At 33.9% G+C, this 25,802-nt stretch overlaps 1 protein-coding gene across 8 annotated transcripts in view; it reads left to right on the top strand.

Annotated features, from left to right (window-relative positions):
* Nucleotides 1-25,802, top strand: part of LOC125064465 (disintegrin and metalloproteinase domain-containing protein 22) — a 494,578-nt gene that overhangs the window by 23,547 nt on the left and 445,229 nt on the right. For all 8 annotated transcript variants that reach the window (XM_047671514.1, XM_047671508.1, XM_047671510.1 and 5 more), the window contains exon 2: nucleotides 17,026-17,084. In XM_047671514.1, the coding sequence (XP_047527470.1) occupies nucleotides 17,054-17,084 (31 nt within the window). In that variant the 5' untranslated portion in view covers nucleotides 17,026-17,053. The remainder of the gene's footprint in view (nucleotides 1-17,025; nucleotides 17,085-25,802) is intronic.

The following is a 25,802-nucleotide window of genomic DNA, read 5'->3' as shown; positions in this document are numbered from 1 at the left end:
GTACGTTTCATGTGGAGATGCGTGCTAGTAATAATAGTTTTATATTGCTAAACTAAATTGATTTGAATAAATAATAAAAGTGAGTGTTCAAATATTGATGCACTCTTTATTTCCACACTCATAGTCCGATGTACACACTCATAGTACCTGGATATTCGAAGTAAGAGTTACTTGAAAAATACTTAATAATTTAAATTTGTCTGTCTTGAGAATCGAACTTCGAGTTTGGCTTCAAATAAACTAGCTAGTAGATCGTTTAGACAGTTAACAAATTGATTTATGTTATTTTACAACAACTGTAAAACTCAATACAAGTGTCTCGCAATGTAGGAAATTGTATCGATCAGATTTGTTGTTTATGACAGATCTAGTCAAAACTGGTCATTACTTTCCTTTATCTGTTCACTCACGTTAAATTATACCTGTAATATATGGGAATGGCCCGTGTCTCTACCAAAGCTGAACGTAGACTATCTTCTCGTGACGCTCGTACAAACAAGATAGCTGCGTGTGATGACTAATAAAGACAGGCAAAAAATACAAAGTAGATTGACTATATTCGATAAAGCACGCCGATAATCATTTAACGTGGAGGGGATAGTGGTCAGTTAAATGGTGCTATGTTTCTTTTCAAAGATCAGCTATAACTAGTGTTCATTTGGCACAACTAAACGCAATCGTACTAAAAATTGATTTATTTTGCCAGCGTTGTCATAATTACTGTTCGCATGTTCTTATCGACTGCAAAACATGGGATGAGTTTTTATTGTCATATAAACCAATTAAAAAGAATATTCAATTATGAAATTCACACATCGAAAAATATTCTTCATCTACAGAAGCAACTTTTCGTGGTGATTAATATTTAATTACTGATTTTGACACAAATGGCATGCGGCATTTACGGTTGTCGGTTTTTTTATATGATCTCTAGTTTTCTTCCGAGATTTTTTTTATCAGGTGTGCATCATTACAATATTGTGGTGTGATAACGAAACAAACTCACTTTCGCATTTACATTGTATTTTAGGAAGAATTCCATTAATGTGAAAATAATAGCCTGCATATATCCCACTGCTGGGCTAAGGCCTCCTCTCCATTTAAGATTTAGAGCTTAATACTCCACGCTTCTCTAATGCAGATTGGTTTACACGTGGCAGATTCACATACGACTTATAGTTTTTTTTTTACCGCCGAGCACAAGATTAATTATAAGCACAATATAGTTCATAAAAAATAGTGCTTACTCGGATTTGAATCCGCAATCATTGGTTAAGATACAGGTGTTTTAACCACTGGGCCGTCTCGGCTTGGAAAAAAGTTGTAATTGTTATTAATGTTGTTGTTGTACGTTCCGATAAGACAAGTAATAGGTAACTTAAAATTACGATTTCATAAATTGAGCCTCATTCCGCTCCATAAGAAAATCAAATCAGCTCAATTTTTTCTTTAGTTTGAAGAATACGCATATAGTGGAATGCTATGAATAATTTTACTTCTTCTCAACTGTCTAAGACACAGTTAATCAGCATATCATTATTTAGATATTTAATATAGTATTTGCTTTATAGTGTTAGTTAGTACATATTTTATTACGAAAGGCTAATACTTGGAATTGTCGTGTTCCAGTTTGATAGGTTAATGAGCCGAAATAACAATAGACAAGGGATAATATCTTAGTTTTCAAGGTTGGTTAGGTTGGCGCATCGGTGATATGAGCAATGATGCAAATATCAGATACCAATCTATGGTGGTGATAACTTTTCATCAAGTGACTCTTTCGTCAGTCCGTCTATATTTGAAATAAAAAAGTAGGTGTTAAAAAAGCAAAAATCAACTGACTTAAAGATAAATGAATCTTTTTAAAACTGCCCAAGATTTCACTGACGACCGGCTCACCGGAGGTCGGTCGAGGAAGGAGTTTTCGTTTAAAAGTTTTTATTGCTCTCTTACTTACTGCGGACGTGTGATGACAATAAGGTTTTTACGCCGAAACTTTGTCGGGATCAGCTCGACCGCTGGGTCCGATACTGTGGAATTTGTAGGTAAAAAAAATTTACAGCCGCAACGTTGCTTTAGAATACGGTAAGCCTTTAAGTATATATTATACAAAATGCTTTAGAATTTCATATAAAGTCAAAGTCAAAGTCAAAGTCAAAGTCAAAGTCAAAAATCTTTATTCAATATAGAAGTGTTTGCACTTGCTTATTGATTGTCAAAAATCTACCACCGGTTCGGAATTTAGCACCTCGGACCTGAGAAGAACCGGCGAAAGAAACTCAGCGGGATTTATTTTTTTTAACCATTTTCCATGTAGGTACAATGATAAGTATATTTTAGTTGTTTGAAACAGCCTGGAGGCGATCATTTCATTCCCAAGGTGTGCAGTCAACTAAAAAGTCATTAGTGTTGTAATATCCTTTAGCACACAAACGCTCTTTAACGACTCTTTTGAATTTTATAATTGAATAATTTTGAACGTTTTCTGGGATCCTGTTGTAAAATCGTATACATTGCCCCAAAAAAGAGTTACTAACCCTGTGTAATCGGGTACTTGGAGTAACAAGTTTATTCTTGTTCCTAGTGTTAATAGAATGTACGTCACAATTTCTGGGAAAATCATTTATGTTTTTGCGTACATACATAACATTATCAAAAACAAATTGAGAAGCGACAGTCATTATTTTAATTTCTTTAAATTTACCTCTTAACGAATCTTTTGGGACCAGGTTATAAATTGCACGAATAGCCCTCTTCTGCAGTACAAAAATAGTATTAATGTCAGCTGCATTACCCCAGAGTAGGATGCCATACGACATTATACTATGGAAATAACTGAAGTACACAAGGCGTGCCGTATCCACATCAGTCAAAAGTCTAATTTTTTTTACCGCATAGGCTGCAGAGCTAAGTCTATTCGCCAATTTATTTATATGGGGGCCCCATTGGAGCTTAGAGTCTATTGTCATACCAAGGAACTCTGTTGATTCTAAAACATCTAATGCTTCCCCGTTTAAACCTACACTCGTTTTGACACATCTTACATTGGGAGTAGTGAATTTAATACATTTAGTCTTTTTACTATTTAACATTAAATTATTAACACTAAACCAATTTACTATTTCAGAGAGAGTATTGTTCACATCGTCATATATCGAAAGACGTCTTTTTATTTTAAAAATTAAAGAAGTATCATCAGCAAACAATACTATCTCGAGTTTATCACCTAGGAGATGTGGCAGGTCATTTATATAAACAAGGAAGAGAAATGGTCCAAGAATTGATCCTTGAGGGACCCCCACAGTAACTGGAGACCCGGGAGATCTCTTTCCATTTACATCAACCCTCTGAATGCGATTGCTCAGATACGAAATCAGAAGACTGAGTGCAGTGTCCCTAATTCCATAATGACGTAGCTTCCTGACCAAAGTTTCGTGTTGCACACAATCAAAGGCCTTAGATAAATCACAAAATATCCCTAAGGCATCCTGTGACTCCTCCCAGGCCCTGTAAATATTTTTAACGAGCTCAACACCAGCGTCAGTTGTCGAGCGACCCCTTGTAAATCCAAATTGTTTCTTGTGTAGCAACTTGTTATTGTTAAAATGTACTAGCATTTGATTTAGTAATAACTTTTCAAAGATCTTGCTAAGAGTTGGTAGTACAGAGATGGGCCTATAGTTGTTGGGGTCTGATGTACTACCTGATTTAAATATTGGTAATACTCTACTATGTTTCATGAGGTCAGGAAACACGCCACTAAGGACACATTTATTAAATATAGTGACAAGGTAGGGTGCGATTACATCAATTATTGAATTGACTACCTTGACAGAGATCCCCCACAGATCGGCCGTTTTCTTAATATCTAGTGATCTGAAGGAACTTATTACATCACTTACACTTACTGTATTAAATTTAAAGCTAATATTACATTCTTCCACATGGTTTTTTAATAATGATTCAGCAACGGTAGGAGAGGAATTTAATGAGTTAGTTGTCGAAAATGGAATGTCAGCAAAAAAATTTTCAAAAACAGTTGCAACATCCCGATCTGAGGAAAATAAATTGTTGTCAATAGATAAGCTAAAGTCGGAGATGTTATTTTTGACTCTTCCAGTTTCACAATTAATAATTTTCCATGTCATTTTAATTTTATCAGGTGCCTCAATAATTTTTTTTTTTATATGCAATGATATAAAAGTCTACATTATTAAGTTATACTACTAAATATATTATATAACTCCTAAATAAAAGTTATTCAAGTACGCAACGAGTTTGACAAGCGGTTGCCGAATTAAGTTTGAGCTGCACGTTTCCAGAATACGTTATGTGATAAGTATGTTAATTCGCAATGAAACCACGTGGTTGTGGAGTCCCAAATCTTTATCTTAAACGTTCAGCTCTTTACTACAAGTAATCGCGTTGTATAAACCAGAATGTAAGCCCATAGGCTGAGTCACCATAATATTTTTCTCGAATACTCAAGATTTACATACATTACATTTTTTTCACATTCATGGCCTCCTCTCCTTTTGAGGAGAAGGATTGAAGCATATTCCACCACGCTGCTCCACTGCGGGTAGGTGACACATCTGGCAGAATTACGTTGAAATTAGACACATGCAGGTTTCCTTACGATGTTTTCCTTCACCGCCGAGTACGAGATGAATTATAAACACAAATTAAGCACGTGAAAATTCAGTGGTGTATGCCCGGGTTTGAACCCGCAATCATCGGTTAAGATGCACGCGTTCTACCCACTGGGCCATCACGGCTCAAGATTCGAAAAGCTTTAATAATGAGTTCGTGTTATAATATTTAATCTCGTGTAAATATATATAGTGTATTGAACGCGAGTGCAAACCCTTACGCTTGCCTTGATTTCCATTTGCCAAATTGACCATCTTTGTTTTGAGACACAAACTTGCAATTGTCACTAGCAAACCGGCGTGGTCTGGCATTCTCGCTGAAGCTGGTACGACCGTTTCTACAAAGGCTTCGATGCGAAACTGAAACCGCATGCGATCTATTAGCACGTTACGACGTCTCTGTTGCCCTCCTCTTTACCGCAGGGTGAAAAATCGAACGGCTTGCTATCTCCTAGCGGTCTAAATACTAACATAGGAGGTATTATTAATATGCTTGTCTCTTTCTAGTATATGAAAAGCTTGTAAGTGAGCTGCAGGTGGTTTAATTATAGGGTTAATGAATCGTAAAACAATATAGTGTTTTGGAAATTAATGGTATGGGTATTTAAAAAACCGGTAGCAGTGTGTTGGAATTAGCAATAAATTCTTTAAGAAGGAAGTGGTCTTCGCTCAGCTTTGGGCTCTTATAATTTATTACAGGTGTAATATAATATCCCTTCAGAGCTCAGTGTCATAATGACGAGCTTCCAGGATAATGATCCCCTTAGAGCGTTTTATTTTAAATTTTCAAATCTACTACACGTTGTTAGAAAAATTCTTAATTTTGTTAATATGTTTTTTAACACACGCTTTTGTTTGACGAACAATAACCAATTGGATTTTAGTCAGATGTCTTACAAAGTATATGTAAAATATTTATTTTTTAAGACATCAATAGTTTGACCCGAAATCGGGCCAGATTTCAACCATTTCATACATAAGCAATGCGCTTCGAACCCTGGGATCGAGATGTTATGTCCCTTTATTTACGGGCTCATTCACCCTTCAAACGGGAACACAACAATATTTAGTATTCCTGCTTGCCGGTATAGTACATGACGAGTGGGCGGTACCTACCCAGACAGGAATCCTCCCTAAACCTAAATTCTTGGCCTTGTTACACCAAGTATTTCACCCATTTGCTACTCTCGGTTGATTAAAACGTAATAAAAAAATATGAAACAGTTTCTTTGAATAAGAAGTCATGTAAGTACAAAATGAATTATAATGTAAATTCCTATACTACAAAGATATTTCATACAGATGTCGTTCGCCTTTGTACATTACGCTGTCACCTTGCACAGGTGAACGTGACAGTCAACATTATACAAATAGAATGGACCTACATTTTAGCTTATTGTTTATGTACAACGAGAAGTTTTCGCGGGTTCGCTCACGTGGAAAATCTTACCTAATCGAAACAAAAGTAATGTTTAAACACGGATTCTTGTATATAAATAGCGTAAGTCGATTTTTGTCCCACTGATTATGGGACGATGGCTGCACATAAAACATCGGTTACTGTCTCATTTTGAAGAGCTCCAGTCGTAGATAGATATGCAAAAAATAAAGAGGAATATTGATTGGAATTTATTAAATTGTTATGATTTAAAGAATAATTAATTTTAGATAGTGGAAAAAAGTTACTGGCCACGTAGAGATTGGCGCTATGGCTGTATAAAAAAAAACAAATGTAAATCGTGCGAACAGACGTCGTCAGTTTACAGTGAAATAAAATAAAATAAAATTATATTATTTGTAAAATTATAAATCATGTAATATTTGATTATCGATTTATTTACTATTTAATTTACGCCTTAAAGTTTGGACAGCTATTTAATACAACGCGTTTGTAGAATGACGAAGAATTTGCACGTATATTAATCAGTGGATTCAGATTGTTAAGAAGATTAACAAAGTACGATTCTAGCTATTATAGGCCTGGCTTAATACAGATGTGATACTCTTACGTAGAAATGACATCAATGCTTAAGAGCTTTGTAAATCCATAATAACTGTCCGCCTTTAATGGATATCGTTGATTCGATTTTTGAGACCTCTCTTCACGCTGGAAGCGTTCATCATAATAAAATTTTTCAAGGAAGAATCAACACTGTGTAACTGTTAACATATCTTTGTTATTTAATTGGTGAAAAAGATTAACTATATTTGGTGGTTTTTCTCTAAAGAAGCGAATCTGTGATGCATTTAAAGGTAAAGAGTAAAGCAACAGCCTGTACTTGTTTCACTGTTGGGCTAAAAAATCCTCTCCCTTTGAGGAGAAGGTTTGGAACTAATTGCAATTGCTGTTCCTTGATCGTCTAGCACAAGATGAATTACAAAAAGAAATTAACCACATGTAAACTCAGTGTGGGGTTTGGACCCGCAATCATCGGTTAATATACACGATTTCTAACCATTGTGCCGTCTTGGCTCTTGATGACTTTATATTTAATACTTTTTTTTTTGCATTAGCAGCCCGTAAATGTCCCACTGCTGGGATAAAGGCCTCCTCTCCCTTTGAGGAGAAGGTTTTGGAGCATATTCCACCACGCTGCTCCAATGCGGGTTGGCAGAATACACATGTGGCAGAATTTCGTTGAAATTAGACACATGCAGGTTTCCTCACGATGTTTTCCTTCACCGCCGAGCACGAGATGAATTATAAACACAAATTAAGCACATGAAATTTCAGTGGTGCCTGCCTGGGTTTGAACCCGAAATCATCGGTTAAGATGCACGCGTTCTAGCCACTGGGCCATCTCGGCTCTTATATATATTATATTTAATACAATTTCATTAAATGAATGCATATTACAAGAAAACTCACAATGTCAACAAATACTTAAAAGAACTTGTATATTTTTTTGGAATAATAAAACTAACAATCATTCCTTAAAATTTACTTAATTTCATAACATTTGTTCTAATTCAATTGATTGTGGTCAAGCGTAAAATTATTATGAATAAAAAAATATATATACGTACAATGTCACTTCCATTACTCCTCTGTTCTGAGCTCAGGTGTAATAAGTGGAACTAATCAAGGGGCGGCTTAGATTGGACCACTATCCGCACCTGTTGAAATAATATGAAGTAACGTTGGTAGCTTCACGAGATATATGTGGTAGGATTTAGAAATTAAAATAGACAGAGTATAGTCTAATAGAGGTCATAAGTAGTAGAATTTCAGTTATGATTTGTGAAATAACAACCCAAAGTAAAAGATTATTATGTAATATCCTACATATTGGTTTTATTGCCACGGTAATGTATTAAGTTTATTAGTATACAGTATTATTAAGTGATCTATTATCATTAGGGATATACACGCCGTTCTCTCAGATCAGCCTTTGCAAGAACTTTATCGCAATACACAAATGTACTACGGTATATATTATAAATGAGTTCGACTCACTGATAGATTATAAATAAAACCTTATTAGTAATATTTGCATTTATTATTATTTTAATTGAATTCTTGATTTAATTTGTTCTTGCCTATTTAAATTAAATCTTACACGAAATCAGGCAAATTAAGAATACCGCGTCCATTATATATGTAATTTATCTATGATAAAAGCAAAAACTTTTAGTTAGTATTGGCAAGATCCAGTCAACTGGTATTTTTCTTGATTTTAAGATTTACTATCGTCAAGTCGGTATGGAAATCATTCGTCTTTTTGTTAATACACAAAAACTACTGTCACTTTTAATTATTGATATGGTATTCGCTTTTGTATTACTACAATACTGAGTATTGCTGTTTGGAGGTAGAATATATGATGAGTGGTTGTTATCTACCCATATGGGCACAAAGCTCTACCACTTGCATATTTTTTTTATATATTGTCCGGGTAGACATATATCTCCACTCCACCTGATGGTAAGTGGAACTGGAGTTCAAATGCGAAGACGACTAGTACAGTCAGCAAGAATGAGCTGCACTAGTCACCCTCGGCATGCCGGCCCGCAAGATGCCTCTTCACGCCTCGTTTGAAGGCACCCAGGTTATAAGAGGAGGGGAACACGTGTGCTGGTAAACAGTTCCATTTTTTGGTGGTGCGACAGACAAAAGAGTTGCCAAATTTCTTTGTGCGCGATGGAATCGATGTCACAGTTAGGCGGTGAGCATATCTCTTATTTACTGATATTCCCAAAACAGGCCTTAGAGTGTTACTTTTGAGAGTTTTATTTGTGACTAAACTTCCATTACGGCACCCAAAGGCAACAAAAGCTGTTATACCGAATGTAATTGCTAACTACAGAAACTACTGAATACTACCTTAAGATTATAACCAGCTAAAAGTACGTCCGTTCAAAATTATTATGAACATATGCAATGTTTAAGCAACATTAATTTTGGTCTACATGTATAAGTAGAGCTGATCAAGCTCATTGAAACCATGTCTTAGTTACACCTGTTGAGTGATTTGATGTTATTCATGAGACCGTATGTGAGACAAATTACGACCGCAATATTTTATTTATCCTTTTATACATCCTCTGCAGTCATAGGTGTCTTTACATATGGGAATTTCAATTTAATCTTGTCTATAAACCACTATAAACTAGATCAGAACATACATATACAATTTTAAAATTATACATTTAATTGTGAGATAATAATTTTTAATGATAATGAATTCGATGTTTTGACGTTACTAAATTATTATTATTTTTGGAACGAAGATCTTTTAAGGGGCTTAAAGTACAGTGAACTGGCAGAAATCTGGCAGAAAAGGTGTTTTGCCCCGTCCAGGCGACCTTTCCTTGTCTTTCTCTTTCTAGAGAATACGGCTTTATATAAAATTATTTAAACCTTTATTTTGGTATTATTTTTTCGCACCTGACGACCAGCCTTTAAAATGCGAGCAACGTAGTGGACAACTATTTTTAATTAAAATTCAAATATTCTTGTATTTCCTTATATATTTATTTTTATGTGCAATTTTTTCCTTAGACCGTTCTAAGAATTCCGTAACTGTATTTTGTCTTAATTTTTTTTAATTAAGACAAAATACTAATTAAAATATAATACTAATAATTTTTAATTAATTAATTAAGTTATGTTTGTTTAATATTTATTGCATTTATTATAATTGTAGGAAACGAATGAAAATTAATACTTTATATAGTGACTCCTTGTCTTGGTTGATAATAATGTTCATTATTATTTTATGTCAAAAAAGACCTCCATAAAAGTCTTCGGAAATAGATTATCTATTGTAGTTTCTAAATAAAAAAGGTTGAAGGAAGAATTTAAAAAATAAAAAGATATAAATATTTTCCAACGTAATGGTTAATGTCTGTAAAGCAATTTGGTTTTGTTTTTCGCTATTTATGACAACGAATGATTTATTTGGCGCTTCGGATCAATAAACGTTTTGGCGGGAACTACACAAACAGGACGTGACGTCAGCGCCGCGCCCCGGACGACGCTACGTATGGATACGGAAGTTGTATATTTTCGTTTAAAGTCGTATCTATCTATCTATATATATGTAGGTCAGATTTTATAACGAATATAGTATTAAATAAAATAAATTGTACACGTGACGTCCAAATAGCCTTTTAAAAGTGCTTTGCAGGGCTTGATATTTGTATATATATGTTCTTAAACTTTTAAATTATCAAGGCATAATATATATAAGGCGTATTCAATGTCTAATGGAGATTTGTTGTTTAAAAATATTAAACATGTTAAATTACTGCTGAATTGTCTCGAGCATATAAACGGAGGTGTGATAAATACTTGACGGTTACTGGTTTCTGCATGTGGCTTCTACGTGTAAGCGGGCAGGCATTGGTCACCATAAGTCCTTACCTGCACAACATGTATGCATCATTTTATATTGATCGGTGGAGTAATTAAAACGTGAAAACACACCAAACAAATTCACTTTCGTGTTTCTTATACTAGTTGGATGCATTAACATAATATACGTACGCTAAATATATTTTGTATGGGGGCGGTGATGGACGGCGGGAATGCTTCCGAATAAAAACTTCCCTACTTCAACAATTTAATTTCCTCTTTACATTATTTACTCTTATTCCATTCTTAGCTCGGTGACACTTTTTACCGCCTGTCGCCATCTTTTTTTTGTGAAACTCTTCCCTTTCTTCATGGTTACGTTCCATTTTAATGTCAGCGCAACAATATGTCTTAAAATAAAGAATTAGTATAAATAATTTCTATATTATATAATAATAATAATCGTTAGTGGAAAGGAAGAAAATTTAAAGCACCAAAAGGCGGCACTTTGTAATTTTGTAAATCTTCCTTCTTTTCTGACGATAAATATACGTATGCTTGTGTTGCTAAGACCAGAAGTCGTAAATGTCCCATTGTTGGGCTAAGGCCTCCTCTCCTTTTAAAGAGATTTGTAGCTTACTCCGCCACGCAGCTCGAGGGCGGATACACACGTGGCAGATTTACGACGGACGCAAGTTTCGTCACGAAACGAGTTAAAAACAAATCAAGCTCATGAAATTCAGTTGACCGATCTTGAAGTTTTGCTTATTCTCACAAAGAAGTTTTAATATGTATGACGGAGTGGCTTGTCCCGGCTTGTTTTTAACAAAACAAGACGTCAGCATTGCTGACGTCACGAATGTCAGGGCTTAGATTACTATCCATCCTCGAAGGTATGAAATTAAACGTAGGAAATATTCTTCTTTGATTTATTCCAAGCTGAGGAGGTCCGATCGCTTCGACGGCTCGAACAAGCCTGTCGATACATACATAAATTTGGTGGGCGAACTATTATATACATATAACACCTATTTATGGACGGTAAAATATCTCAGACTAATTTAACATCTCAGAATTCACTAAATATTATTAATTCAATAATTAAAATAATAATTTCTGGACACATGTTTTTCTTAAATACGTGTTTTCCTATCGACATGACGTATGTAGAGGTAAAAATATAAACGAGCAAAGGAAAAAAATATACAGTTAAAATAATATTTTTAATTAATCAAACGCAATGAGGTCAACGAAACGTTGGACCTCTCCGTATTATTGGTTACTGGAAATGCCGATTCATTTTCAGAGGTTACCTTAACACATCACAGGAAGCCTTTGACATTACGTACATTAGGCAATGACGTGCAAACATTGCCACAACATACCAATGATAATTAGTTATATTACTCGCAACTTCGTTCACTTGAGCGTTAAATACGGACATTGAGTTTATTTACTCTCAACCTGTAGTATATGTATGGAAAATCATGAGAGATTGTTCTAGAAATTATTTTATACAAATCATTAAAATTATTGTATGACACTTGTGATTTCAAAAAAACTGCGTTGTCTTTGTTAATGAGGTTAAAAGCAATTGTTACTTTTTTATCTTTAACTATTATTATATTTAACTGGTTAAAATTATACATTTAAATATTTCTATTTTTTCTTTAAGGATTATTTCAAGGTTTGCGCCGAAAAGCTATACAACTTAAAGTTGAACATTTTTTTCTAGCGTTATTTCTTCTTCTTTTACTGATAATATTTTATACATAAAGAGCTACCAAAAGAAAAGTCATCCGTTGAAGAAGAAAATAAATAGTTACTGAACTGCTTTGTTTTAGCAAAATCTTGAAATTATATGTATTTCAAAAGATGCTTTTAAAATACTTTTAAATTACGTCCTTCCGTTTATACAAAACTCAAATAACATTATCGTGTATAATGTCATATCCATTTTTCGGTTAAACTCCTCGTCAAGGAAGTCATCAATCAGCTGCTCGCCAACTGAAATAATACAGGCTAAAACAATTGTTTTCAACACAGAAAATCACTCTCATTTACTTATGAATATAATAATTAAATTTTTAAGGACTCGATGGTCCAGTGGCTAAATATAATGTCGCAGTTACCGAAGTTCTAGATTCGAATATAAGGTCGTTGTCGAAAAAAATATTGGGTTTTATTGTCGGAAGAAAAGTCCCATTATAAGAGTTTGGGAAGAGCGAGTGTACAATTTGCGCACTATAATATATCCTGAGTAGTCGACTTCCCTTGAGAATGGTCGCCGAGGCCAAAAGCGGTCAGGACAACATCATCATCACCGCAATATTAAATAGTCATTTTCTTGTGTATATTATGTTTAAATGATAAAAAAGCGTGGAGTTAATGCTTGTTGACTGCCAGGCAGGATAAACAACGTACGTATATAATTGTATTTAACTAACATGACTGTATTTTTAGATGTTGAAAAAGAGTAACTACAGAGTTTATTGCCGGTTCTTCTCGGTAGAATCTACATTCCGAACCGGAGGTAGCTTTACTTAATATGTTTTGTTAAATGACGATTCAAAATTGCTTGTAAAAGCCTGCTCGAATAAAGTATATTTTGATTTTCAAAATCAATAAAGAAAATCTTTGTTTGTGTCATTTTGTGCAATCGATTTGACTCGAGTAATCGAATGAAGATTTTTCATTACATTCATGCACTTCATAAGCCGACGGGTTCGGCGTCGTGACGTGGTAGTCGATCCTTCTGTATAATTTTTTATCATAATAATTCAAAAGAATGCCGTTAACGTTGATATTTTTTAACTAAAGCATAATAACCATTAAATAACATTAGGACAGGTTACTTCAGGTGAAATATCTTGATTCGAAGAACTCTCTCATTGTGACCTTTACAATTCACATTTGACATTTGTGTGAAAACCACAAGACTTGACTGAATAAAATCTGTCCTGAGTATCATACAACATTTATATGTTAGTATAGGAGTTGGTTCAACTTGTGGTCGGGATTAAGTTGAAATTACAGAATACACATCGTTTCTTATGTTCCATAGTGTGTAGGACATCCGACGGTAAAATAGTTTTTTATATATATTCTTTTTGGGATTTTTTAACGATACAGCTAAATCTTAGTCCCATCCCTTAATAGAATTTCCACCAAGACCAATAATAATAGTAGCCTTATAATAACAACTTCTTTTAACTTAAACTGGTAAATCATTTTTGCCATTTCTAAGTCGGGTATGGACAGTCCGCTTTGAAAAACGCTGACATCCTTTAAATTTACACTGAAACGTCGCATCAACTCCTCTCTCGTGGCAGCATTTCGGGCGCATTCCACAAGGAAATTAATGATAATCCTCTATCCCACATAAATCCAAACTTGGGGAATTTGATGTCTTCATTAGAAATCGAATTTATTGAGTGGAACATGTCCAGAACGCAACCTAAGGACCATAACAATTTGTTGATATCAAATTAGTAACATTTGCTGAAAATAAAAATAAAGGCAAATCTGACGGGTTCAATCCCGGGTAGTATCAATTAATTTTTATAATATGCTTAATTTATTTTTATAATTCATCACGTGCTCAGCGGTGAAGGTAAACATCGTGTGGAAATATGCATGTGTCTAATTTCAACGAAATGATGATGATGACAACGAATGAATTATAAACACAAATTAAGCACATGAAAATTCAGTGGTGCCTGCCTGGGCTTGAACCCGAAATCATCGGTTAAGATGCACGCGTTCTAACCACTGGGCCATCTCGGCTCTCTAGATACTTACTCAACACATATTCTACCATCTAACAGCAATACCTAATATAGCTGTAAACCAAATTGAGGGTTAGGGGTATATTATAACTACAGGCACCAGGGACATAACATCTTAGTGTACTGTAGTAGTACGGCACAGAGGACATATATTTCCAAGATTGGTGGAGCATTGATTATAGGAGGAATGATTAATATTTGTCAGTACGCCTACATTATATATATAAAAAAAGTGTATTTTAAAACCATTTTCGATGAGCGTGATAAGCTCCAATCCACTTCAAGAGAAATAAATATAAATACCTTTATTAAATCAAACTCATATTTAATTCATTGTTACATAGTATTATATTATACTAGATTGCATTGTTACCAAAAGTGTGTACAAAGTTTCAGCGCAGTCGAGTGGAACTGTTTCAAAATTCAGTTGCTAGATTTTAGCTACATATACAAACAGGTGAACTCAAATGTTTGATTGTTAATAATAAAAAACAAATCCGAGCTCATAGAAACAAATCTACTTTTTCTCCTTTAGGAGTCATACTTTTCAAATGTAAATGGGACCGAGCGGGAGGTATATCCTACACAAATGAAATAAATGGTGGAGGTTTGACAAACATAAACAAAATACAAACGAATTGAGAACCTTCTATTTTTTTTTAAGTTGACTAAAAATAGGATAGTTCTTTATTTGAAAAAAAATATATAAATACATTTTACTCATCAGGAATTAATTTTGATGTTATCGGAAGTGTTCTCGAAGAGGAAGACACGAAGCGAACAAGTCATAAAAATAAATTTTTACGTTCACTAAAATAGCAATGAAACAAATTTTTATGGGCGTTAGATGCTAGTTTTGTTAAGCACGTCGTAAATGTGTTTCGTATCCCAATGTATAGGGGGTTACATATAAAACAGGGGTTATCAAACTTGAGGTCGCGAAATAAAGGGTCGGTGGTTGCAATATGTTATATTCGTCTAGATTATATATAAATGTAAATGAGTTTTTTTTTTTTGTTATTTTAGTTTTGTAAGCTTGGGCTATAGCGAAGTTAGATCGTATGTTGATCGTATGATTATATAAGAAATATTCGATGGATTATAACGTTACTTAGCAATTGATTTGTCGGTGAATTTCGTATTTGTAGAATGGCGTTACAAACTATTGCCAATGACTGAAAGAAGTAACTAATTTAAAAATAAAAAAAAACGATTGTTCACAGATCCAGTGGTTCCGTCTTGTAACAAGTCTAATCAAGCATAACTTCATAATTTTTGACAAAACTAAATGTAATAATACTCGAGCGAGAATAAAATCATCTAACAATATTCGTTGTTGAATAATATCTTAAATGATATTTAATTAAATGTATGTAGTAAGTTATATCCCAAATAAAACGCCCCGTTCGAGCGTTCTGTCTGTCTGTTAGATTAATAGGTATAAAGTCAAAGACGTAAACAAGGTACGAATTAAGAGTCAACGAATAGATTTTACATAAAAACTTTTTATTGAATAACTGAATAAAATTTGAAATTATTTTCGTACAAAGATTCATTGATATTTATCACATATCTCCCAGGTTGAGATAAACAAATAATTTAACATTTTTGCCTACAACTAAGACTTACTAACCTAACCTAAGACTAAACAGTAACTGTCATAAATCTAAGTTATGTAATATTTATTGGCATTTTATTCGTAAGTTTATCGTACACAATCGAAATTACCTACGTCATCTGTATTTGATAGTGATATAAGGGAGACGGTGTCTATAATATGAGGAATTACTTGATTTAATTAATCAATAAGAAATTATGTCTTTTATAAAAATAATAATCCAGTAATTATTTACAATTATTCATTAATTATCCACTGAATCGTAGACAAGCAGCGTGGTGACAAGCTCCACAGTACGTATTATAGGTGCAAAACTTTGCCCAACTATGGGCAACCTGGGCTTCACAGACCCTCAACATTAATTAACTTCAAATGTGTATAAATATCAACAAATTATTTCATAGTATAAAACAAAGTCGCTTACCGCTGTCTGTCTGTCTGTCTATGTGACATTACTTAGATTTATGTATGCTTAGATCTTCAAAATCACACAACGGATTTTGATGCGGTTTATTTTAATAGATAGATTGATTCAAGAGGAAGGATAATATTTATAAAACATGCACAATATCGTAGAGAAACACTGATAATTTTAGAGGTAACTAAAGTGATGTCGTAAATAAACACAATTTTTGCGCTTACATTGCAAACGCTGGCTTAACCCTACGAGATAGATGAAAATAATGTACTACAGTATTGCACCCCTTAAAAAGGACTTCAAAAAAGTTCTCAGTGGTCTCTTAGGGATAACCCACAAAAACCATTTTTTATCATTTACCTTTTACGAATATTGGCTTATATTCGAAGCGTTTTTAAGCAATATAGCATTAATACTTATCCAATTACGTACCTTAAATACATTGTGCATTTAATATAGATCAATATAGCCGTGTGCAGCATGTAATTTAAATGGATATTTTTGAAGATATTACGGATTTAAAACGCAGGGATATAGCGGTTTGTATTGTCTAATGACTGAAATACTGTAAACATTGTAAGATATTCTGTAGTATATTTAGTATCAGCATTGCACCCGCGCGAAGCCCGTGTCTTGGACAGGAATAAGATCATTACATTTGTTAAATAGCAAAAAAATATCATCAAGATCAGAGTACATTTAAAATATAACCGAGCACGAATAATAACATGCATCCTTCTAATTTGTTTCAGGATTATTTTTCAATAATGCAGCTGTCTAATGGAGTCTAGCTTAGGCGAAAGGAAAGCCGGTAAGTCATTTTTTTTGTTTTCGTGAACCACGCATTGCTCGGTTGTATATCAAGACGGCACAAAAGCCTTCGGACGTTGATAGATTGATTCTTTGTGTGCTCACCAAACGCATGTGTACGTTTTCTAATGTCTACGCATACACAAACAAATATAGACCGCAGAATGTGATGGAAATGACAACATAACTTTTATCGGGAGTCGTTTTAATATTGATGTTGAGCAAAGAGTTCGCTAAAATGTTTTGTTCGCTTACAAATAAATGTCTGATTTTTTACTGAAAATGCAAACATTCATTTCATAAATAATTCTTTGGTTTTTTATTTATTACTATTGTTTTCAATTTTATACAAAAAACCAGCTGTTGAAAAATATTATTTCATGTAAACGGACGACTGTGTGTTTTAAATCGACGGTAAATAAATTATTAAATAAATACTTACATTGTAGCTCTAAGTCCAAATAATGCCATTTGTATTATTGTCGCTGTTCTTAGTAGAGACGATTTATATACAGGCATCGTCGTTTATTTTTTATTATTTTTAAAATATTAAAGGCTGTTTTGTCCTCATATCAGATTTTGTTTCCGCGAAAACCTTTATTTAATAGATATTTTACAAAATCATTTTTTACGTAACAAAAATTTTGTATGAAAAAAACAATTATCTGAATCACGCTTTCGTTTGGTTCACACCGATTTATGATTTTATAATTTTGAAACGTTGCTTTATCTCGACAAGAACAGTGTCTGTGAGTGTACAGACACATTGATCATTTCCTTTGGTAAATATGTTGTTCATATAGTGTCTTTATTTATCTACTCATATATTGGTAACATATAAAATGTTCTTGCTACAAGAACCTTTCTAATTATCTTTTGGGGTCATACCCGACGCGTTCTATATACTTCGATAATGTTTTTCTCTTCCTATCCAACGCTCCTACGTAGATAATATTGATTACAACGTTCACTAATAGTAATACTAGCCAGTGTTTTTCAAACTTCTGACATGCATTGTTATAAAGTTTGAGAGGGGCCGGGGTTCACGCTTCATTTGCTGAACCCATTATCCGTATCTCACATTCCTGTTTATGTTCCAGTGTTCGTGCAATTTACGATAATAACTAATAGATGGCGTGATTTGTTTTAAAATATTGTTATTAAACGTTCTTTTTGTAATTGGAGTTAAGAAGACAATTCTTTTTTTGAAATAGATTTATTTTTTAATTCATTGAATTTTTGTATATTATATCTTTCGGATGAATCGATTGTACTGGCTGTATAAGTTTTTTAGAACACAGAGATACGATTTGTTAATTTTTTAACACACACATGTAAGAAGAAATACGCTTACACGCTTGGTAGGTTGTAAGTCAAACAACAGTACTTAGTATTGTTGTGTTCCGGTTTGAAGGGTGAGTGAGCTAGTGTAACTACAGGCACAAGGGACATAACATCTTAGTTCCCTAGGTAGGTGGCGCATTGGCGATGTTAGAAATATATTGACCACTTACCATCAGGTGGTCCATACGCTCGTCCGTCAACTTACACCATAAAAAAAAAACACCGGTATTATATTCATCCTCTTATTTTTTACGACAAGATAGAGGGTTCAAATCCGGGCAATCACCTCAAGAATTTAGAGGTGCTTGTGTAAATAATTTATCTCAAATTCAGCCGTGTGTGCATGTTGATAGTAAATTAATTATCACGTGAAAGTGTACAAAATGAAAGAAGTACATACGTTTTTATTTTTACTTTTTTTATTAGATATTTTTATTTCGTCATCATGTTTACTCTCGCTGTGAGTGGACTCAGACAACGAGCGTACATCACCAAATTATACCTAAAGAGGAAAATGCAAGGTTCCTCTCGTTCCACGAATAATTAACGTGAAAATGTAGGTGAAGTTTTATTTCCCGCCGGGGTACGTATTAAAGGAACCGCTCGGATGATTGATTAGCCCCGGGACAATAGATTTAATGAAATAAAGAAAAGATTACGAATCCCTTACAGCTGTCTGGTCGCGGTTGAGTTATATTTTACGGTAAAAAATGTGTCATAATGTTTTGTGCGATACGTTTAATATGACCACAAGAGACGGCCACGAAGATTGTTTTTTTTTATTACAACAAAGATAGATAAATATGACGGTGTTCTGATATGATATATTTTTTAATAACATGGTGTCAGTAGGGCATATGACTATACATAACAAATACATGAATACGATTGTCAATTGCAGAAAGTGTTATGTGACATTTAATTTAACATTGACGTTTAAAGAAAACATCAATTAAAACGGAATTCTTACAACAGAGCGCTGCTGGTAAGTAAATATAATTTGGCATTATTAGCCTTACTAATATTATAAAAATAAAAGTATAACTCTATCTGTAAGCTCAACACGATTAAAACGCTGAACTGATTTAGATGAAATTTGATATGGGTGTAAAATAGGGCATATTGGTTTGTATTCTAGAGGTACAGTTTTATACATTTTGCAAGTAAAGCAACAGTTCAGCTAGCAATTATATGTATAGTAAATCAATTCGTACAATGAAAACTATAATAGCTGTTTTCATTTATCGCATCGCTTTCAAGCGCTTCTCGCGCGCAGAAATTAGCCTAAGTCACTCTACGGATCATTAACTATCTCTTTGTAACGTCGATCGGAGAGTGGCTAGTACAATATAATTATAATGGTATAAAGAATAAGAATAAAATATAAAGCGCAAATCTTAGAATCTCTTACAAAAACTAGAACTTTTGTAGTCATCCTCGTCAAGATGATTCAGTTAATCGTAGTCCGTTTGACCTGCAGTCATAGGCCTCTGCCAGGGTGTGCCAATGCTACGCGAAGTTAGGTTATTATATCATAAGCTAAGTTACAGATTGTATGAGTATAGACATAAAGGACTACAGGAATGCTTCTTTAATGTACAAATTACAAATAGGGAACATTAAAGAGTAACTACTGAGTGCTTTCTCTATTTTTCTCGGTATAATGTGCATTTTGAACCGGATTTAATACTAAAAAAAAAACATTCATGTTAACCAAATTAAGCGTAGCAAAGTTTGTGTAGGAAACTCAACCCAGTGGATAAGTTTTCCAGAGTTTCGGTTGTTCCACATGACTACTGAGTCACGTGGAGCGTTGCCTTTACGATATTGTTATGCTTTCATTATTTAAAGGCTATTCTCTCATGCAAGTTTGCTGAAGCGTCGGCGAACACGAGGCGTACCTCGTTATTCCGCGTAAACGGTGTAGATTGTTTTGTTATGCGACGTGATTTTGAGCTCCTTGCTTCATTATTGAGTATCTTCTAACTCAAAGTCGAAGCGTAACAGGAGCCTTCGACATCGACGTGAGATTTTTTTTTATACACGAGTATCGTTAAATTTGTAACGAAATATATAATTTTATCATGAGGAATAATTATATGTCGTTTATAATAAATTATATTATTTTTATGTTTCACACATGTATTTGTTCCAACTACTTTTATCTTAAACTAGTTGTCGACCTTCGCCCCGGCTTTAGGAGTTGGTTGTCAGGTGTTGGTTATAAAATTGGCCGCTTTGATGAGGTTTAACCTAGCTCTATACCAAATTTTACTAAATTCGGTTTGGCTGTGAAAGCGTAACAGACAGACAAACAAACAGAGTTACTTTTGCATTTATAATATTAGTATAGATAATAACTTTAGAGCCAACATATAATAAATGATGTGTTTATATGTTACATATTTCAATATTTAATAGCTATGATTTAAAAGAGTTGGTGATATAAATCTTTTTTTTTTAATAATTATAATCATATTAGTAATTTAAAATGTGTTATGTTAGTATGAAAGACGGTCTACTCATAACAAAATATGAAAGAATAACCTTACCTTACCCGATGGTAGGTTTTTGTGAATAATGGCCATGACATCTTAGTTTACGATGTTGGTGACGGTTAATACGCCTTTGATATTCTTCTACTCTATTACATAAAAAAAAAAAACATATTTCTATCTGAGATACTACAAGACAATTAAACAAACTAAGTGATGTGATTTTCATTAAGAAAACTTTATAAACAACCTCTTAACTCACGTACTAAATCGTTAAAAATGTAGTTTGCTAATTTATACAGGTTAAAAGCTGCAAAATAACATCTCAATCGTTTGGATGAAGCACAGATTTGACCCACACATACAACATTATACATCTTGTAAAATAAGACGTGAGTTGTAAATATCGCTGTACACGTAGTACTCGAATACGAGCGGAGAGATTGAATGTCACGTCTGTGAATTGCGCGATATTATTATCATACACAAGAAAACGAAATACACTCTTGCTAGTTCAATAGTATATATTTAAAACGATTTAAACTGCGAAGCGCACCTACTTATGTATAAAATATACTAAAGCCATCTCCGGAACACGAATCTTCTCGTATTAGATATATTTAAATATTTTTTAGCATTAGCAGCCTGTAAATTTTCCCACTGCTGGGCTAAAGGCCTCCTCTCTCTTCGAGGAGAAGGTTTGGAGCATATTCCACCATGTGCTCTAATGCGGGTTGGCGGAATACACATGTGACTGAATCTCGTTGAAATTAGACACATGCAGGTTTCCTCACGATGTTTTCCTTCACCGCCGAGCACGAGATGAATTATAAACACAAATTAAGCACATGAAAATTCAGTGGTGCCTGCCTGGGTTTGAACCCGAAATCATCGGTTAAGATGCACGCGTTGTAACCACTGGGCCATCTTGGCTTTATTTAAATATGTTTAGTAGTTTTTTCGTTTAAGTAATAAATGGAGCCGAGATGGCTTAGCGGTAATAACCGATGATTGCGAGTTCAAATCCAGTAAATACCACAGAGTTTTCATGTGCTTAATTTGTGTTATAATTTCAATTCGTACTCAGCGGTGAAGGGAAACACGCCACATGTATATCCACTAACCTGCATTGGAGCGTTTTGGAACAAGCTCCAAACCTTTTCCTCAAAGAGAGGGGGCTTAGCCCAGCAGTTGGTTAGGTTACTTTACTTATACAAAAAAAGTGCGTGGCGTGCATTACGCTAATATATTAACACTTCGTGATAAGGTTTTGAAATAGCCCGTTTATTATATTCTACTGCTAAACGGCAATGCAATGACAAGACGTTTAACAATAAAACGTTTCCTCGTAATATATTACCCACTAAATATGCTACTAATGCAATAGTTGAGTTATTGGTTAGTAGTTTTTTTATACATGTCTAAAAAATTGTCTAATGGTCTTTGTTTTTCTCTGTATGTTAATTAGTCTGTGACTTATAGTTTGACGTTTTAATAAAATTTGTTTTATTTAATTAAGTAGACGACCTTAAACATCGTTGTATTACAGATATTTATTCTACATAGTTATAATCTTAAAAGTATACGTTTCTATGAACTATGGTTGGTATAGAATTATATACGAATTCTACTTTTTTTTGTGAATAGTAGCTGCGATACGCCAGGGCGGCCCAGGGCGAACCAATCAATCACCGCTGACATAATGACGTCAACGTCATCCATTATCAATTATTGTCGTCACGGAACCCGCGGTTTTCCAAGTCTCATCGATACTATTGTCATATTTCAACGAACGGATAGTTCGTTTTTTATATCATGTAATATGGGGCACATTGCGATGGATCGTTTTGCCCTAACTTAAGGGATTGGTTTTTAAGCAAACTTTAGGTATAGTTTCTTTTGAAATAATGTTGACGTGAAATTAGGACACCTAATGCTGAGTCGTCACCTCCGTCTGAAACAAAGGCGTCGTGAGAGGCATTAGTTATTCTTTACATTGTCATTGCGCTGTCAACCAAGTGAAAGATGTCCTCCCTTATTCTTGTGTCGTCACTTAAGATATTTAACTTAATTAATATAAGTTAGTTTAGTGACACTGCTCAAAGTATATATATACAAATATAATTTGGAAAAATATTAAATTTTTGTTTGTTTTTTAACTACTCTACTTCCGATTCCAAAATTTAGTTTGCGATACTGTCTAGCAATAAAAGCAAGCACATTAAAAAAACATATATTTAGATAAGATATAACAATCGCATAGACAGCATGCTTTTGGAGAAATTATAAAACATAAAAAATCGCTACGTTTTAGTTTTACTAATTGATAAGTAAAAATCTTGGGAAAAATGTATAGAATATGGTTTAATTTGTCTTTTAAATACAATGGGTATTAAAACTAATACATCAGTAGCACGGTCAGGTTAGACGGGTCGTTAAGGCCCGGTAGTTTATGCCCGGTCTGGTTTTATCCAGTTTTATCCGGCGCTAACCGGCCCGGGGCGGTTAACACCTCATTCCGTTTAAACAAGTTAGCACGCCCGGTCGTTACGCGCGACATTAGTGTGGGCGGCGATTTATAAAAACAATACCTTATAGTGATGTACTTCTTGTTAAGGGCTTTTTTGTTTGCCATGAAAATAGAGAGAAAAGGTTTTATGAGAAGTGTAGACGTACTAACGTGGGTGTATTTTGATTAATCGCTTCATGGAGATTATGATATTAAATATTTATTTTGGGACACGAAATTTATGTCAGAAATAAATTAGTAGGTTGGAAATACCTAAGGCGGGTGCAGGCATCTTCTTATTTTAAGTAAAAAGTTTTAGTGCATATTCCAGCACACTGCTCCCCAATACGTATTGGTGGAGACAAATGTGGCAGATTCTTATCCGATATGCAGGTTTCACTTTACCACTGAGCACGAGAGAAAAGTGTTCGTAACACAATTCAAGCACATGAAAACTCAGTGGTATTTGTACGTATTTGAACTTGCAGTCATCGGTTAAGTTTCACGTGTTCGTACAACTGGGCTATCTCAGTTTATATAAAAAATACACGAGTGATAAATTAGTTTTATAACATGAATAACTAACAACTGGAATTTGTGTATCTTTTGTTTTCGAATAAGTTTCAAATGACATTATTAATTAAATATATATAATATTACGTATGAGTTGTCGCTGTGGTACTTCCCATTGATTTTCCCGAAGGGACGCAAGTTTGAATCCTGGAATATAGTAATTTGACATATCGTCTATGTATTACATAAACCTATTACTATTAGACCGAATATTAATATATGATATAAGAGTAAGAATTATCGAGGGATTTACGTAAATTGTTTTACTTAATATTTCGTGTAATAGATTTTTCGTCATCCCCCAGAGTACCCTCGAGGGATGAACCAAGATAACAATATAGCATCAAACCTTTGTCTCAGTGATTAATGTTACTTGGACCCGCCTTTATGCATCCTGAGTCAATTCAGCTGCCGTGGTTTGGGTCTTGAGCTTATTTCTTTACGAGTATTTTATATATTTTCTGTAACCTAATATTTTTGCCTTTTTTTGCTAACAATGTTAACTCAAATTTAGTTCTCATTCATTAAATATTAATATCTTGATTTAAAAAGTATTTTTGTTGAAAAAGTTGGGTAAAATCGATCGCCATGACTATTGGTATTCATTTGAGTCGTGTCGTATAACATACGAAATGACATAATAATATGCATTTTGTATATTATTCTTAAATTATTGAGTCTTGAAAGCTTAAGCATCAAGTTTTTTATGGCGAATATCGAGTTTGAATTTTTTTTTGAATTCTGAATACTGACTTGGACCATTTTTATAAAGCAAGTAAAAATACTAGAAGGAATCGAAAAGTAATCGATATTACATAAAATAGAAATAATAATAAATAAATATTGGACAACATCACATTACTCTGATCTTAATGTAAGTAGCTAAAGCACTTGTATTATGGAAAATCAGAAGTAACGACGGTACCACATACACCAAGACAACATAGAAAACTAATGAACTTTTTCTACATCGACTCGGCCGGGAATCGAACCCGAGACCTCGGAGTGGCGTATCCATGAAAACCGATGTACACACTACTTGACCACGGAGGTCGTATAAATATTAAAGGTCTATATCGTTTTTAGTAAAATTGAAAAAGCTAACAGAAGTATCTTATCATATTTGATATAGATTAGTTAGGTAAAGGATACTCTAAAGGTTTCCGGAATGAGCTAGCAAGAAAAACCAGATACAGATCATAGTAGTCTGCACTTATTGTAGTCACGGAGCGACGCCAGCAAAACATGTTTACTATAGCAAATTGTAACTTCACATGAATTTCGCTTTCCGCCTCGTTGCCTTTAAAAACTTCCTCACTTCGGAACTTTCGGAGCCCTCGACATTTGCTAGTCTCTAGAAGTACAACTTAAAGATTTCATGAGATTCATTTTATGAAGTTGTTGGCAACAGACTGGGACTGAATGATGAGGACGTCAAATGCGAAATATCTTCGAAATATAACGTTTAAGTTAGCATACATTTTGCATTTTAAAATAGACAAATGTGTCGCCATATAAATTATCGGTCAACTCTTTGATGTTTATGTATTGGAAAGCAAATCGTCGGCTGTGCGTCTGCAATCTTTAATCTTTTGTCAAATTTGAGAATGATGGCTCTCTTGTTGTTATATTGCGCACACCTTTGTGCAATTGGCTGGTTGCCTTGAGGATGATCACCGAAATCGGTCAGGGAGACTAAATTAGTGAACTCTTTGATATTTTGGGTACAGAAAGCAGGCTTTTGTAATCATTCGCTACTGTTGATTGCTATGCTTCATAAAAGCATTGTATATATTTT

This window comes from Vanessa atalanta, chromosome 6, assembly GCF_905147765.1.
Source record: "Vanessa atalanta chromosome 6, ilVanAtal1.2, whole genome shotgun sequence".
Taxonomy (NCBI): domain Eukaryota; kingdom Metazoa; phylum Arthropoda; class Insecta; order Lepidoptera; family Nymphalidae; genus Vanessa; species Vanessa atalanta.
This window is presented reverse-complemented; position numbering and strand designations above follow the sequence as displayed.